General features: G+C 45.0%; 1 protein-coding gene across 2 annotated transcripts in view; it reads right to left on the bottom strand.

Moving 5' to 3' along the window:
* The window catches only part of LOC143301217 (PAX-interacting protein 1-like), a 96571-nt gene extending 80652 nt beyond the window's left edge, over positions 1–15919 (bottom strand). For both annotated transcript variants that reach the window (XM_076615345.1, XM_076615346.1), the window contains exons 1-4: positions 15759–15919; positions 13853–13990; positions 6859–6902; positions 5950–6010 (exon numbers count right to left, since the gene is read on the bottom strand). In XM_076615345.1, the coding sequence (XP_076471460.1) occupies positions 5950–6010; positions 6859–6902; positions 13853–13990; positions 15759–15860 (345 nt within the window). In that variant the 5' untranslated portion in view covers positions 15861–15919. The remainder of the gene's footprint in view (positions 1–5949; positions 6011–6858; positions 6903–13852; positions 13991–15758) is intronic.
* Between the last annotated feature and the right edge of the window lie 1043 nt (positions 15920–16962).

Below are 16962 nucleotides of genomic sequence, written 5' to 3'. Positions count from 1 at the left end.
TCATCAGCTGAAGTTGTTCTTGTCTGAGCATGGGCCTGTTGACAGACTGGACAATGTATCAAAAAGTGGCCAGCATCTTCCACTGTTGAGCCACAGTCACAGTATGAGCTATTTCTAATTTGATGTTTGAAAAGGCCATGATTTAGATTATTCATTCCTAATCTCATTTTACAGAGGGAGCAGTTTCTAATGTTTGAAATGGTCATGGTTTATTCCTTCCAAATCTCATCTCACAGAGGTTTATTTCTGATGCCATATCAGGTAAATAATAGAACTTAGGCACTAGTTACACTATCAATGTTACTCAGATAGCACTTGAGAACACATGGAATTGTAAAACAGTAAACATTCACTGGACATACTCATTTTTTCAGCACACACATGCACAATCATACAATGGCTGTGTAGAATGGGTGTGGACTGGATGTGGGAGGAGCAGTAGACAATGGTTACTGAGAAATAATTTTTTTTAAAAGAGCGGATCTTTAATATGCGTATTTGATCTTCTGCTTGTGTATACACACGAAGGGGGTTCAGGCACTAGCAGGTCTGCACATATGTTAATCTGGGAGATCGGAAAAATCTCCACCCTTTACCCACCAGGCGCCATTACCGAGATTCGAACCTGGAACCCTCAGATTGAAAGTCCATCCCTTTAACCACTTGGCTATTGCGCCCATCATAGGATCATTTTGAATTTGGTAGGAACACTCCGACTCCAAGCCTCATCAGCAAAAAGTATATTTTTTATTTACAAGGCAGACAAACAGGAGGAGTTTGTATTATACTCCATGTTTGGTGATACATATACTTACCATGTCAAACTGACGCAAACTAGGCCTATCGGTTTGCTCTGCTTGGTCAAATTTCGTGTGGCTAACAGTGAAAAGACGACCCGTCTTGCCCGGTCCGCTCTTAGCCAATCAAACGCCTCTAAAAGCTATAAGTATTGAATCATTCCATGGCCATCGAAAAAAAATGCCCCATGAGAACCACAGCAGAGACACGGGGACAGACGGGCGGGCATTCAAGTTTGACATGGTAAGTATATGTATCACCAAACATGGAGTATAATACAAACTCCTCCTTTTGGTGTCATATACTGTACCATGTCAAACTGATACAGAATCTAAAGCAAATGGAGAAGGGCAACGCCTACTGGTTCGTATGGGGAGCCCTTGTAACCGAGATGGCAGTGGTAGCCACGACAAAGGAAATCCCCTTGGAACCGTCAGCCCTGGTCATACGGAAATCCCTGAGGTAGAAGTTGATGAAGGGATTCTCAGACCACCAGAAGGCTGCCTCCAAGATGTGCTGCAGTGGCACTGAGTGCTGGAAAGCAGCTGAAGTGGCACTGGCCCGCACTTCGTGTGCTCTGGGATTAAGACAGCTGATATCCCTGTGAGAATGAGAGTAGGCTCTACGAATGACTTGGGAAACCCAGCGGGAAATGGTGCCTGCAGCGATGTCTTTCTTGTAATTCTCACTGAGGGAGATGAGAAGACGTCTCTGGGAAGAACGCCTATGGCGAGACCCATCCCAATAGTATCTGAGACACCGAACAGGGCAGAGATGCCTATCATCATCTTGGGGAAGAATATCAGACAAAGGTCTGACCCTCAGAGAGGGGGAAGGGACCTCGGGGTCTTGGTTCTTAGCCAGGAACTCTGGAAGGAAACGAAGAGTGATGGAACCATCTCTGTGGAAGGCCAGATCTTGTGGCATTCCACTAAGACCATGAATCTTGCTTCTACGACGACCCGTGGCCAGCAACAGAAGGAAAGTGGTCTCAAGGGTGAGTAAGTCGAAAGGAATAGTACCCAATGGCTCGAAGGGTTGTTTTCCAATGAAACCCAGCACCAGGAACAAGTCCCAGAGGGGCACTCTTCTGGGGTTTCTAGCTTCCTTCAGAGAGGCACCCCTAGCCACCTCTCTGAGCAGGAAATCCACTTCAAAGGCGGGTCCACCTAGCTGTTTGATTGTGGTACAGATGGCAGACCTGTACCCATCGTACAGAACTAGCAGACAGGTTGAGAACTGAGGAGCAGTGAGCCAGAAAGTTGGCCAGCTGCATGTTCGTAGGGTTAGTAGGGGGAACGTCTTGAGCCGTACACCACTGCAACCATTTCTTCCAGCGAAAGTCATACAAAGTCTCAGTTCCCTCCCTCCTTGCTTTGTTGACTATGGAGAGGAGGTCAGAGGAGGCACCCCCCTGGGTAAGCGCCGCCGACACAGAGGCCGACAGAGGGGTCGAAGACTTCAATGGTGATGCTGACAGTTCCAACCGCACAGCAGCCACACGTGCAGGTGGAGCAGTTGAGGATTAGAATGAGGAATCCTCGAACGAGGCTGCCTCAGCAGATGAGGTATGCTTTCGAGTTTTAGGGGTGGAACATGTGTCAGGAACTGAAGCAGGGCCCCTCGGCAGCTGTCGGTCCTGACAAGGAGGCAGTTGTGACCGTGGAGGTAACCTGTGGGTTGACAGAGGCCCGATTTGTGGACTGAATGGCAATATTGGTCGAGGAGCTCGACCTGACCGACAAGAAGTTGATCCCACTTGTCGGGGGGTGTGTGTCACCCTGTGAGACGTGCTGGGTTGGGTCCGGTGGGGAGAGGACGAGGGGTTGGCCCCTGGTCCTCCAGGCAACCCAGTGTGCACCATAGGTGTGCCCCAGTATGGGTAGAATGGGGGAAACCACCCGTAGGCACCAGCCATCCTGTGACCCCAACCTCAAGGGTCACTGGCACCTTGACCCCCATGAAGGGAAAAACCTGGCTGTCAGAGGGAGGTCAGGTCCGACTTGGGTGTCAGTCCCGCCAGAAGACCAGCGGGCTGACTGCCCGGAACCACCTGACACGCGCAGGCCTCCCCCAACAGGGGAGACCGGCCGGATAGAGCAGGTGGCCATGCGCCCCAATCCCCTCTCGTGGGGAGACTGGGGTGGCTTGGCCCAGGGTGGGCGAAGTAGAGGTCCCACCCCGGAACCAAAACTTTCTCCCCGCCAGAAGGAGGTGGGGGAGGGGGGTCGGCAGAGGAGGGAGGAGGGGGAACAGCAATGGGGCCCCTGAGGGCCATCTCCGAGTGGGGACCCGGGTAATGGCCGGGCGCAGCCTCCACTTGGGAGTTCGTGCCTAGCCATGAGTCCCCACAGTCAAGAGAGGACTTGCCATTCCCTTTTCCCTGCCTCGCACTGGAACACCTCCGGAGGCGACGCTCGTACCCCTTTCCCCCCGGTCCCCTTCATGACCGTTGTAATGGCAGGAGTGTCGCCTCCACGATACGCGTCTAAAGATGCATCGCCGCGGTCCCTATCAGGAGGAATCATGAGCTCTGGACCTGGGAGAGTCTCTTGCTGGGTCTCGATCCCAGCATCATGATTCCTGCCATCGTAGGATGGCATACGAGGCATGGTACCCACGCTTAGGCACCCAGCGAAAATCCGATCCCCAACAGAGAAAGGAAAGACAGGATCAACTTAGAGGTAAAGAAAAACGAACGATTCAAGACAGAGCGTAAACCTGACAAGATGGCGTGGAGAGCCTTGGCCAAAGGAAATGATTCAGCGCTTATAGCTTTCAGAGGCGTTTGATTGGCTAAGAGCGGACCGGGCAAGACGGGTCGTCTTTTCACTGTTAACCGCGTGAAATATGGCCAAGCAGAGCAAACCAATAGGCCTGGTTTGCATCAGTTTGACATGGTACAGTATCTGACACCAAAACATTTTCAGTGTAAGTTTGGCGAAACTTCTGTTCCCATTGCGGCTTCTTTACAGCTGACACATCTGTGGCACGGTGTCGCTTCCCTGGTCTTTGTTTGTCTTGTTTCTCATAATCGGAATCCCTGGCTGTCGAACTGCTTGTTCCTCCCTTGCACGCCATTGCTTAATCCACCAGGCACAGACGCTATTTGACCGAGACGCGACTTGATTTTGCCACCTTCTCTCTTGTTCAGGCAAAAGATTAAGCTGATTGGTCCGCTCAACGCTCTTTCAATGTAAACACACACACTATCAGCTAAGCACCATCACGTGAGACCAAGGTTAGTAGTGACTGCCCTGGCCTCCTGATCATTAAGTCTAGAGTGTCTCGGTAATGTTATGACAGAAAAGCATGTGACCATGCTATATTGTTGAAAATGTACTCATCGGAACAATTTTGACACTGGCGTAACGTTGGAACAAACTGCTATCGAGTGTAACCAAATACAGCGAAATTGTACCAGTTGGCATCTCTGCACTTATAATGAAGTCGGATGTAATAAATGCTGGATATGACAAAGAAAAAGGTTGGTCCCAGCAGAAACATAACTAAAAATATGTCAGATGTCACGAAGTCAGATGTTAACGAAATGCCGCATGTAATAAAATGGTTCTGGGGTCCTCAGCAGGTGATCACGCCTGTTATCACATAAAATGCAGAGCTTTCTATGCGTTGCTCTAAACAGAAATCACACGTTTATACATGTGTTTGACTTGCTGCATAACCCTAAGCTTGTTTCATTTTCTTAAACAGCTTCACATATATATAGGTAGATAAAAGTTCACAGTATTTTTTACTGAATGTTCGTTGCAGGGTAAACATCACGTCTGTAATTTCTAAGCAATAAAATCAAATTGTATTGTCCTATAAAGCGAGTGCCTGTGACTGTCAGAACAGAACGTTTGACTCGAGTGGGGTTCAAAGACTACAGACGAAGGAGAGATGCTAGAGGGGTGGGGTGAAGGGGAAGGCAGGGTATCAGGCTTTGATTTCATGGGCCATTTCATCATGGCATCTGTATGTTGCAAATGTCTGTTGCTAAACTGAAAAATTGAAATTATTCAAGAAGTTGTTAGAGTGAATCCTGCAGATATATAATCTAGATACAGGGCATATACAGTGACAAAATAATAATGCTGAAAACATCGTGTGTTGCCCGGGGCAAGCAGATCGTCATGTTAGGCAAGTAATGTCCTGACCGAAAATGCCTGACCGGACAAATTATATTTTTCAAGACTAGCATGTTGTGTTTTCAAAAATATCCGTCACGCACCCAATACCACTTGTCATACTCTCTTCATCCAGAAGACGATGTTTCGAGTCTGACTTTGACAAGTGATCACCGGAAAAAGAGAGGTATCATGCAGAAGTAAAAGATGATTTGCCATTGGTCGCTATTTTTAGAAAACCAACAGTAATTTTTCTTACAACATAGTTCATCTTCCGCCCATCACACATCACATAACTTAAAATCACAATGCTACAAACTTTAATGCTGTTCCACTTTAAAAACAAAACAAAAAAGTTTCTATGAGACAATCAATCTCCTTGGATGAAGAGCCAAAACTGAAACATTGCAAACAGCAAAAGACTGTCTACGAAGAGGAGAGAGAACACAGTTTTCAGCTGAAATAGCTGAAAGAATTTCCATGGCTGACAGTAAACTGCAAAAACACAAACATGCCAAATACAGTGTTTTAACAAGTGAGAGAGAAAAATTGTTTTAGCTATTCAAAACGACATTAATTTTTTGTGAAACACAATAAAACAAACATCAGTTAAAGAAAAGGGTTTGACTGCTTTCTTTCTTTCTCTGTGTGTGTGTGTGTCTGTGTGTGTGCGAGTATGTGTGTGTGTGTGTGTGTGTGTGTGTGCATGTGTATATATATATATATATATATATATATATATATATATATATATATAATGTAAGTTTCTGAAAGCACTGAGGGCAAGTGCAAAATCTTTCTGGGCAAGTTAATTTTCCCGTGCCCCTACTGGGCAGGTGGGAAAACAAGTTAATGTTGAGCCCTGAAACAGTTTCACAAACACTAAAAGAAGAGAGAAAAAAGACTGAAATCCTATAAAACATCAAGAAAACCAGTCAAATATGATACAGAATTCAATAAACAAAATTGCCATACAAGGTCAAGATCAAGAACGCTACCACCATTCACTATATAAACTCACCTGGTAGGGACAAATCCGAAGACCAGAAAACAATCTGCCTTCCAGTGCAAACAGCTCTTTCCTGAACAGCAGTTAAGGTCACAAACCATGTCCATTTCATAACAAGGTAAGTGAACTATGTCAATAGCAGAGCAAAAGTCATTGCAGCCGCTCTTTTATAACACCACAGTTTCAGTTTCAGTTTCAGTAGATCAAGGAGGCGTCACTGCGTTCGGACAAGCAGATGCCTGACCCAGCGCACTTAGTCAGGCCTTGAGAAAAAAAAAAGGGTGAATAAATAACTGATAAATACATTAAAAAAATAACTACTACCACTACTAATAATATGTATAAGGCGCAAAAAACTTGATGAAATCAACTATAAGCGTATATAAATAAACAAATAAATAATAATTATAATTATTTAAAAAAAAATTACACCACAACTTTGTTATTTTGCAATTTCATACATGTCCCTTCCCATTACAGCTTCATACACCTGTCCCTTCCCATTACAGCTTCATACACCTGTCCCTTCCCATTACAGCTCCATACACCTGTCCCTTCCCATTACAGCTTCATACACCTGTCCCTTCCCATTACAGCTTCATACACCTGTCCCTTCCCATTACAGCTTCATACACGTTACTTCACATCACAGCTTCATATAATGATACATTTGTTACTTCAATCTAGAATACTATACCCAAATGTCTTATCTAATTTTCTTTCCCAAGGAACAAATTTGACCAAAACTGGTGTATCAAGAACAGGAAAAGCTGAAAAATCACAGATTCATCCTGTGTCCATAAAAGCCTGGCTGGCATTTCATGGTCCAAATGTCACACCATCATATTTGTTGTTTTTTTAATACAGACAGATGTTGCTCTTACACTTCACACTTATTTTTACTCTACCAGAAAAGGATACGGAAGCTGCTTTCCACATTTCACAGATAAAATCACCCACTGACTCTGAAACAAAACAAAAAATGTATGGTAGCATTTTGCATTAAATACTGTTTTTCCTCAACAATGTATACAACAGCACTAATTAGTGTTAACAACAATCATTATCATACTACATGTATCGAAAATGTTAATATGTTTAACATTCAAGTAATACAAAAACCTAAGAATAATTCATTCATTAGTTGATGTTGAGACTCCCACAGACAGCAGTCAAATTTATAAAATTTATGAATATCAATTATCATTAAGCTTTGGCAAAGTGGCTGCATGCATTAAAAATACATACATTTTTTGTTACCACTATAATACCAGTGTAAGTAAAGAAGTGTTTTGAACAAAAACTCCAGCAAACAAATGCTCTGCGTAAATGTGTCAGTCAGCCATGGGTTCTACCTGTTTAAATGGATAATCAACTTCATCAGTATGTTGGGACCACCCACAATCAACTTAGTGCTCTTTATACTAAGATGTTTTGCTATTTACTGCACCTATTAGCAATAGAGACTAATACAATCATAAACTGAATTGATTTTTTTGCTAGTGTCAACAAAATACATCAATGACTACAGGGCTTCCTTCAGTTGGTTTGCTTAGACTAGTTAGAGAGTCAACAGGATTCCCACTCAAGTATTCTAGGGAATCCTTGTGTGGTTCTAGTGAGTCCGATCAGTCGCAGGTCAAGAAACCATTCTTTCATCCAAACGCATCACACACTGCCTTTCAGTCAGTTCACACACACACACACACAAATACACACTGAATGAGTGAAAGAGACAGACACACTGGCACACACTCAAAAGCACTCTCTGAACTCAGAGAAAGAAAGACACATGCACACACACACACAGAGATACACATGCACACACACACACACACATACACATAAGAAAGAGAGTGAGAGAGAGAGAGATATATATATACATGCACATACAGACATACACACCACTCACCCCCCCTCCCCCTCACACACAGACAGACAGATGGACATGCACACAGTGAGAGAGAAAGATTGAGGAGTGAACCACTGAAAACGAAAAGCCATACAAGGACGATTTTTTTAATTTGTCGATCCTGTCACAAACATATTTATTTCCCAAGAGTTTCACAATGACCTGGTTGCGAATTTCACACAAGTTCTGCACTTCAGTACATGTGCATCTTTGTTGTTCTGCAGCCATTTGAATTCTTACTCCCATAAAGTGTGGCTTTTCTTTTTCAGTCATCTGTCCCCTTTTGAAGGTGGCTGATCAACATCAGCTGATTCAGAGTCAGCCTTTTTGTCTTCTTTGCATTTAGGAACGTCAAGCCAAGATAGCGGAGGCATTCTGATTTCGACAAGCCTCATTGTGAGTGTACCAGAAATGGGCAACAGTTTTCTGTAAAGGGAGATAAGACGGAAGTAATGATCTTTGCAGCAGTCGCTGAATCGCAAAAATAAGATGCCGACCGAAAACTAGTGAAACAAGAAGTGAGCGCTGTTGTTTGACCGTGCTTGTTAACATTTCGATTGATGCCGATTTTAGGAAATTTTCTTCCTAAAATTACATTTAAGTAACATACTTACCGTGACCCACTAGTGCAGACTCTGGCAGGGGTCTGACATTCCTGTCCTGTGCAAACTACTATCCGCCTATGGGGAGAAAACGGAAGTAGCTACAGCCGATAACCTCCTGGAAGTAGGTAACCTCCCCTTTGCCCCCCTGACCAGTGCCCTCTTTTTACGGCAATTCGCCGCGACCAGCGCAGTGTGCAGGGAGAACAGAAAACAGGGAGAAACGGGAGGGTTTTAAATGTGGGTCACGGTAAGTTTGTTACTTGAACATTATTTCAGGAAGAAAATTTCCTTTTAATTACACATACTTAACCGTGACCCACTAGTGCAGAATGGCATGAAGGTGGTGGAGGGCTTGTCTGTTCTATTGCCAGTGCGCTGCGATGGCCTGTTGTGTGACCACCGCAGAGGGAACGCCTCTTGAGCCATCATCCCTAAAGCAATAGATGTCCCTAAGTAGAATTCAATGAAGGTAGCAGGGTTTTTCCAGCAAGCAGCCTCCATGTCTTGTAGCCATGCTTAGTGGGCAAAGGCAAGGGAAGAGGACCATGCTCTGACTTTGTGAGCTGTGGCTGAAGGGGGTTGCGCTAAGGGGTCTGAGTCTGAGTGGGTGAGCTAACGACACCACTCGCCAGGGGCGATGGGGCTCAGAGATAGGGTGTACTGTGTCACCTAAGGATATTGGTGCATGCAAAGAAGACTGAGGCCCACAGCTGTATTGTGGGAGAGGTCTGTGGACCACAGCTGTGCTGATAAATGTAGCGCAAAGAGAATTGGGTCAGTGTGTTGAATCCACACTTTATTGAGAACCCTTCCAATCAAAGGAAGGGAAGGAAACATGTACCCTATAGGGTTGTCTCACTTGAGCGCGGTTGAGCGTCAATGCAAGGAGGTGCACGTGTGGCTTATTCTGATGATTCCACATTGGTTGTGGGCCGAAAGTGGAAGTGATATATGTGTTTGAAGGAAACTGTGGCACGAGACAGAGGTAGCCCATCATGTTGGGCTTGCCTTTGGCGTGACAGCCAGATCTGTAGAGCTCCTCCATGCAAGCTGACAGGTGATGGGTGCCCACCCCGCCACTTTTTTGTCGCTGCCAAAAAATAGCACTGGCATGTTGTCTATGCATAGAATGGCGGACATTTGGCAACAAGAGACTTGAGGTCCCTGGTGTCTCTGGGACAGGGCTGTGTAATTGCCCAGGTAGGTACCATCATGAAGGGGCATAAAGAAAGCCTGGTGGCTTCTCTACCCAAGTGTGGCATGTTGGAGCAACCTGCAGAAAGTTGTCGGCAGTCAATGGCTGGGTTGGATCAGGCTGTGGGAGTGCACTTCATGTGCCTCCAGGTCACTGAGTCTCATTCTGTGGTGGAATTCCTAATGGAAGAGGGTTTCCATGGGGAAAATTTTCACTGAAGGTTCTTTAGTGAGAAAGGGGACCGGATCCATGACAGGCCTCTGGCTGTGTGTGGTACACACTAAGTCTGGGGTGGAGTGGGGCAGGGGCAGGGAGAAAAGTGGCTCCAGATGTGTTGTACTGGCCATTTACATCAAATCACTGATCTGACATATATTTACAGTAAGGCCAACAGCAAAGTGAGTGCTGTATTATCAGTGGTTTCTTAATTGCAAAGGGAAATTGTTTGCAGCTTAGTCTTTCATGAAGGACTATGTCTCTCAAACTATAAGTCAAATTGCACTGGGACTTAGTGCTGTAGCCTTGGGGGCTAACTAGCCTTTGGGATCCGTCCCAAATGGTGACAGTCCTAAGGCCCTCTTGATCGAGGGAGCGGGGATGCAACTTGGGCAAAACACTCTCTACTAGAAATTGTATAATCGAATTCCAGCCCGGATAGTCAGGACAGCAGTTGCCTCCTCTGCTGTTCTGATGGTCATTGTCGTACACGACTGATTATCATATTCTGGGCCTAGGAGGACACCAATCAGCATGGGTAAATCAGTAAACAGCTGCTGTGTGCTTGAGGGATGAAGGTGTCCACCATGCAGGTTCTGCTGAAATGTAAGGAAGCCAGAAGGATGTGACAGGGTCTTGTGGTGCAACCGTGTGTCAGAAAGACATGGTGCTTGCTTCCAAAGTGACAACAAAGTCATCCTCTGACTGGCCCTTGACTGAAGGCTGGGGCTCCATGATGGGATAGCCTGCCTAGGCTAGAAACCCCTGGAAGTGTCTCATTGGAAAGACAGTGCTTGAGAAGGAATGCCCATCTGTAACCACAGCAGTGGTTGTGTGTTAAGGCTGAAAGGATCAGGCAGGGAAGACCAAGTGCAGAAAGTGCTTTCCAACACCAATTGTTTGAGATGTTCATGCTGGATCTCTGTTCAAGCAAGGTGATGGGGCAAACTTATGGGCTTAATGCAGCAACTGCCGTGCTGGTATGAGCGGGCAGAAAGGTGCGCCCCTGTGCCTAATGAACGGTTCATTGTGCTTTGCGAGACGCATCTCGTCAATATGCATTTCTCCTGAGTATAGAGGCAGGGATGTATTTATGAAAATGAATACATATATGTGCAAAGGGATTATAAACTTCCATCAACTCGAGTGATGTCAGGAATATGCCAATGACAAGAGATCGAGTCACAAGAAATAAGCAGCTGTATAAGCATACCCAAGTATAAGATATACCCAAGTAAATGGGCAAGTGTGCATAATCAGTAATGGAAAGGGATCTGTGTATGCATATATATATATATATATATATATATATGAGATGTACATACACATATGAATAATGTGCCAGTATGTAGACACAGAGAGTTCTGGGCATTGTCTACAGAATGACGCAAATGCAAATGTGCATATATTGCTATGTTGGGAATCTCAATGAATAGATCTCAATGAACAGAGACAGAAATATAATTGTACATGTTCATATGAAAATCATATGAACATATCCCATAAGCGCACACACATGTGTATACCGAGGGATAAGTATACATCTATAAATGTAAATAGAAATGTGTGTAAATGTAGCAAGATATCATATATATATATATATCTTGGTTTTTTGTTTGTTTGTTTGTTTGTTTGTTTGTGGGGGGGTCGTTGTTGTTGATTTTGATAATAAATCAAAAAGAACAGAAAGGGAAATATTGTGATTTATTTCCTATTATTGTGTATAACAAGAAAAGAATGGTAATCACATTGGTTGCCTGCAGGACTGTGTGCAAATGTGGGGGGATGAAGAACCAAAAAGTTCAGTGGCACATAACCTGAGAAACAGCAAGAAAGGTGCAGTTGCTGAGCAAAGTTGTGTAAAGCCCATGAATGGACAGCAGGACCCAATGAGAAACCAAAAGAAAAACATCGTTGGTGGACAGCACTGGGGGCAGGAGTGACGTGCTGTGTAGGCGGAAGGGAAGTAACTACAGCATCAACCGCCTTGGTTACTAATGCGGAGTTGCCTCCCTTTGCACCGATAATCGGTGAAAATGATGGTGTCTTTAGAGCACATATCCCCCGGTGTGACGTTTCCTCACTGTAGAGGGAGGAGTGTCATGCTGCGTGTGGGGGTCCATGGTTCAATGCCACCGTAACCGACACAGGTGAATATGGCTGCAAGGGGGGTAATTATAATGTCCCTTGGTGCCGTGGGCATCCCTACCTGAATCGGTCGCCATCCGACGTGAGACGGTCGGGACATGTGGCATGACGGCGCCATAAGCCAGTGTTAGGGGCGTCATGGACGAGGGGGTGGCAAGTCCGTCGGCTTGCCGGGGGATGTGCATCCCCCTGTAGCTGAACGGCAGAGTCCAACCTCACAAATAGTTCCTGCATGAGGACCAACGTTCAGCTGTTGTGTGTTCACAGATAAAGGGATAGACAAGATCGGCCCGAGCACTGCCGAGTGGCAGGATCAAGTTATCAAGAGGCACTCTGACATGGAAGTGCCGATACTAGTCCGGGTAATAGCTGAGTTAGGCGGTGGGGCTGAAGAAACCAGCACTGCCGAAGTTCAATGGGTTGTGCACGCACCTGCTCTGTGGGCAAGGGGCGGTGCAGGCGCAAGGTGTGGCACCAGTGCATAATTGCTGCAGCAAGTTATCAATCAGTTACTGGTTGTTTGGTTGAGCAGCTTGCTGAGACGCCATTTGTGAATGGGAAACAGCAGCAACCGGCGGTGTGGCAGATGGGGTCATCACCGCATAGCTTGGAGGGACTGTGCACACACCCACACTGTAGGCAAGGGGCAGTGCCAGTAAAATGGAAGTAACTGAGGTGGTCACCGGCAAGGGTGCAGAAGCAGGAGTTGTCTCCCTTGGATCGGACACTCGGGACAAGGGTGAGGGTGCACGCGTATGGGTGAGCGTGTCCCCTAGTGGTCCACCTTCCTCGCTCACATGAGGAGGGCATCCCTATGCGCCTCGGTCGCCATAGGATCCGAGACGGTAGAGGCATGCCGCATGGGGGGGTCACTTGATCCGATGTCACAGCCACCACCACGGACGCATCACACATAGGATCCAAAGCAGGCGTATGGTGTTATTTTCCCAAGGGGACTGGTGCACATCCCACTGGTGAAACTGTGGGTATTGGCAAAGAGATAGAGGAGTTCGACTCGTGCACTGCTGATTGGCAGGGCTGAGAAAACGCGTCAAGTCCGTTCACGGATCGATAAAAATGGCATCAATGGCACCACTGACCTGAGTGTGGGGCAACAAACCCCTAGAAATCACCAGAGGAGGTGCAGGAGGTGGTGGAGGTCTGGAGTCGACCGGAGAGAGCAGAGGAAGTCGAGGAGGCGGCGGGTTGGCGTTGTTGAGAGGGTCAGAAGTAGAGGGCCCAGAGTGTCCGCGAATCAACTGCATTCGCGCCTTAATTTTAGCCCAATAGCCCAATCGAGCCATATAATTATGTGATCTGGTTGAAGACATAATTTGACAAAAAACAAGAACGCCAGAGAATCGACAGACAGACTGAAAATATGAAAAAAAATTAGCCGTTCAGTATCTGTAATTAAAATAGTGTTTCCTGTGGACTCCCTACCCGAAACTGTAGTGCATTCTCTCTCATTTTAGAGAGTAAGGGACGCACATATGTGTTAACGGAAGCCCTGGACTATCTTTATCTGTAAGTTGAATATGAAAAAAAATAGACGTGATACAGAAAGAGGGAGAAATGAGGGACAGCAGAGTGAATATAAAGGAGGATGTCTCCATGTTGCGCAATAATGATGTGCTTAAACATGTTAAATATCTTAACAGTTAAAGTTCCAAGGATGCGTTTTATAATCTTCACTTGACAGATTCCAAAATGAAAGAAGATGTGAAAGTTTCCAATTACAGTGTTGCAATAACATCACACTAAAAAATTATATTTAAAAAAAAAGTTAAAAAAATTCCTCAATCAATAAAAAAAAAAAAACTTATGACAATTACTCACAGAAACCACAGGTCTTTCAAACAGTTCCTTTGCTTCAGAGTATTCATCAGGTGTGGTGCTGTCTGCAATGACGTGACTGACAATGTCACTCAGGTACAGGTCACGTTTGGCTCCATGATGATCCAGCAGTTTTATCACCTGTGTTAACAACAAGGAAACAAATGGAACATGCTTTTTTCTGTTTCTAAACAATTTTCATGTGTAATCAACTCCATCTCCAGCTTTACAGCCAGCTCAAAATATGCACTAAATGTTTTGTTTAAGTCCCATATCCTTTTAGATTTACTGCTATCAGGGAAGTTGATTTATATCCAGTGTGTCTGGGGCTTGGTACAGGACGGCGAGTCCCAATCTTCTCCTTCCAACATTCTAACCTTCCCCAACAAAGTCAGGAACACATTCAGTGATGCACACCTTCGTGGAGTGAGGAAAATAAGAATAAAGTGCCTATCCCAAGGACACTGCACCACATCAAAACAAGGCACCAAATCCTTTTCACTGGTGAACTGTCTTGTGTTATGCTGTTGCCCACAAGCCAATTTTCCTTGTAATTTTTATGAGGACATTAAACTGAGTTGATTGATTAATTGTCTAACAGAGAGTGCGAGAGAGAGCTTGGGTGGGAGCTGGTGGCAGAAGGTAGAGGGATGAGTGCAAGTTCGTATGCATGCATGCATGTGTATTGCTTTCAATACAACTCGTGTGTGTTCATGCATGCATGTTTTTTTTCATTCAACTCTCTTTGTGCATAAGAGAAAGAGAGAGAGAAAGAGAGAGAGTGTGTGTTCGGGTTATTAATTCAGCTCTGAGGCTGTGTGAGTGCGTTTAAGTGTGTGAACATGAGTGTGTGTGAAGGAGTGAGAGGGAAAGTATGTGTGCAAGCATGTGCACTCTTTTCAAAGTAAGTCTGTGTAAATGTGGGTATGCATACATGTATGTGTGTGTGTGTGTGTGTGCGTGTGAGCATACACACGTTTGTTTTCAATCTATGTGAGACTGAGAGAAAGAGTGTCTGTGTGATTTTGTTTTCAACTCAACTCTCTGAGAGAGTGAGAGAGAGAGAGGGAGGGAGGGAGAAAGAGAGAGAGAGAGAGAGAATTCTTTTCAATTCAACTCTGCATGCAAGAGGCAGAGAGTGTGAATGCCTGAATGCGTGTTGTTTTCAATGCAAGTTGCAACTTTGTGTGTGTGTGTGTGTGTGTGTGTGTGTGTGTGTGTGTGTGTGTGTACTGTGTGTGAGAATGTGTGCATTCAATTTAGCTGTGTCTGTGTGAGCGTGTGTCATTGGCAAATCAGCTATAGATCCCAGAGCTAAATATAGTAAACTGACTGTTGCCATAAGGCATTAGTGTATTGTCATATCAGCAGATGACAATTTCTGAATCAAGGTATTGACATAAATTGCTACAAAGCTGGTGTTGCAAGTGCTACAAAGTTACTTGTGCTTAACTGTCTTTTTGTGTGTGTGTGTGTTTTTTAAACAAACAAGGTCTACAAAAAAATCAATTTGTTAGTATAAACTACAAAGCCTCTTTTTAATTCTATTTCAAATTTTGTTAACTATGGGCTTGGTTACATAAGAAAAAAGGTTACACATATAAATAAATGTAAAATCTTAAGAACAAAATGGGCATAGAGATTTTATATTCTCTTCATGAAGAAACACAAGATAATTCTACTGGACGTGCATTAAAGTCATGAAAGTGAAGCGTGTTTGAAGAAGGCAAAGATACATGCATAAAACACACTTTCGTACTCTGCCAGTGTTGATCAACATTGTATCTGAAATTTAGTTTCAGTTTTGTAACCAGTTAATAAAACTATGTCACTGTGTGTTTATGTTACCGACAATACACAAGTCTTGCGCACACGACTATGCGGTTATTTCAGACTGGATCAATCTTACATCTTGGCTCACGTCTCCAACGATGAAGTAAGTGACATCCTTGAATACTTCCTGGGGTTTGTCCGGGTTACCTTCTTGTTTTGCTTTTTGATCTGTTACCATGTTTGAGCATCTGGTTATAAAAATAACGAAAACGCGCCCCTGCAAGAACTTTGGTTGCAAGACATTCTTTGTTTCCCGCTAATAAGAACGCTCGTCTCGGCTTCACAAACAATAATCACCAGCTATACGAACAGCAGCAGTCTTCCCAGAACAATCGCCCACTTTTTTTGCTTCTACCCTCTGGTGCCTACTGTTTAGACGGCATCTGATGTAATGCTATGGGGAAAAAAATTACAATACATTTTCAACTGAGCAAGTTATTTGACCAGACTAAAGCTAATTCATTCTATAACTGTCGCCGACGCTTGTGCTATTATAACATTAGTACTCGGCAGTTCAAGTTGTTTTGTCACATAGTTCAGCGTCAGTGCTGATTTATTCACTTCTTTCACTTGCACGGAGGGATGCTGTATTTTCACGTGGCGGTGAAAAAAAACACAACTAACATGGCCAATTTCGTTTCAGTTAATCCGTTTTAGGAGTACTGCCGGAGCTCCATGTTGAGCGCCACTGCCAGCGGCTGCCAGCGGCAGTCGGCGCCTGCTGTAATGTACTGACGGCGTCTCAACTGACTCAGTCAGTTGAACAAGCACTAAGGGACTATGTAAGCTCGGAACATCTGGACCACAAGTCGCAATTCCAACAGCTAAAAAAAATAATAATAATGATGATGATAATAAAATGTGAGAAAAATTGTCAGCAAAGCATAGACAAGGTGACTGACTGAGGTGGCCGGGGGTTGTGAGGGTGCCGCCGGGATGCCAGCACGGTGATGGAGTGGACGGATCGAGGGACTGGGGGCGGGGGTGTGGGAGGGGGATCTGGTGGCCGGGTTGGTCTCCACTCCACGCCTGGCAGCAGGATACTGTAAAATGTGGTGCTACTAACAAAATTCTGTCTCGCGTGCACCTCGGAGATCACTGTGATCTCCAAGGTGCACGCGAGACAGGGGCCGCGGCTGCATTGCACGAGACATAAATTAAAAACCCCAAAACCAGAAAACAGGCGCCGCGGCGGCAAAAGAGGTGCTCCGGGGACACAAGATGTCGTGTTTAGCCTCGTGGCAGAATGACAAAAGCAGAGCGGCTGTCAAAGAAATTCT

This window comes from Babylonia areolata, chromosome 27 (assembly GCF_041734735.1).
Source record: "Babylonia areolata isolate BAREFJ2019XMU chromosome 27, ASM4173473v1, whole genome shotgun sequence".
In the NCBI taxonomy this organism is placed as follows: domain Eukaryota; kingdom Metazoa; phylum Mollusca; class Gastropoda; order Neogastropoda; family Buccinidae; genus Babylonia; species Babylonia areolata.
Note: the sequence above shows the minus strand (reverse complement) of the source record. Positions and strands in the feature narration are given on the sequence as shown.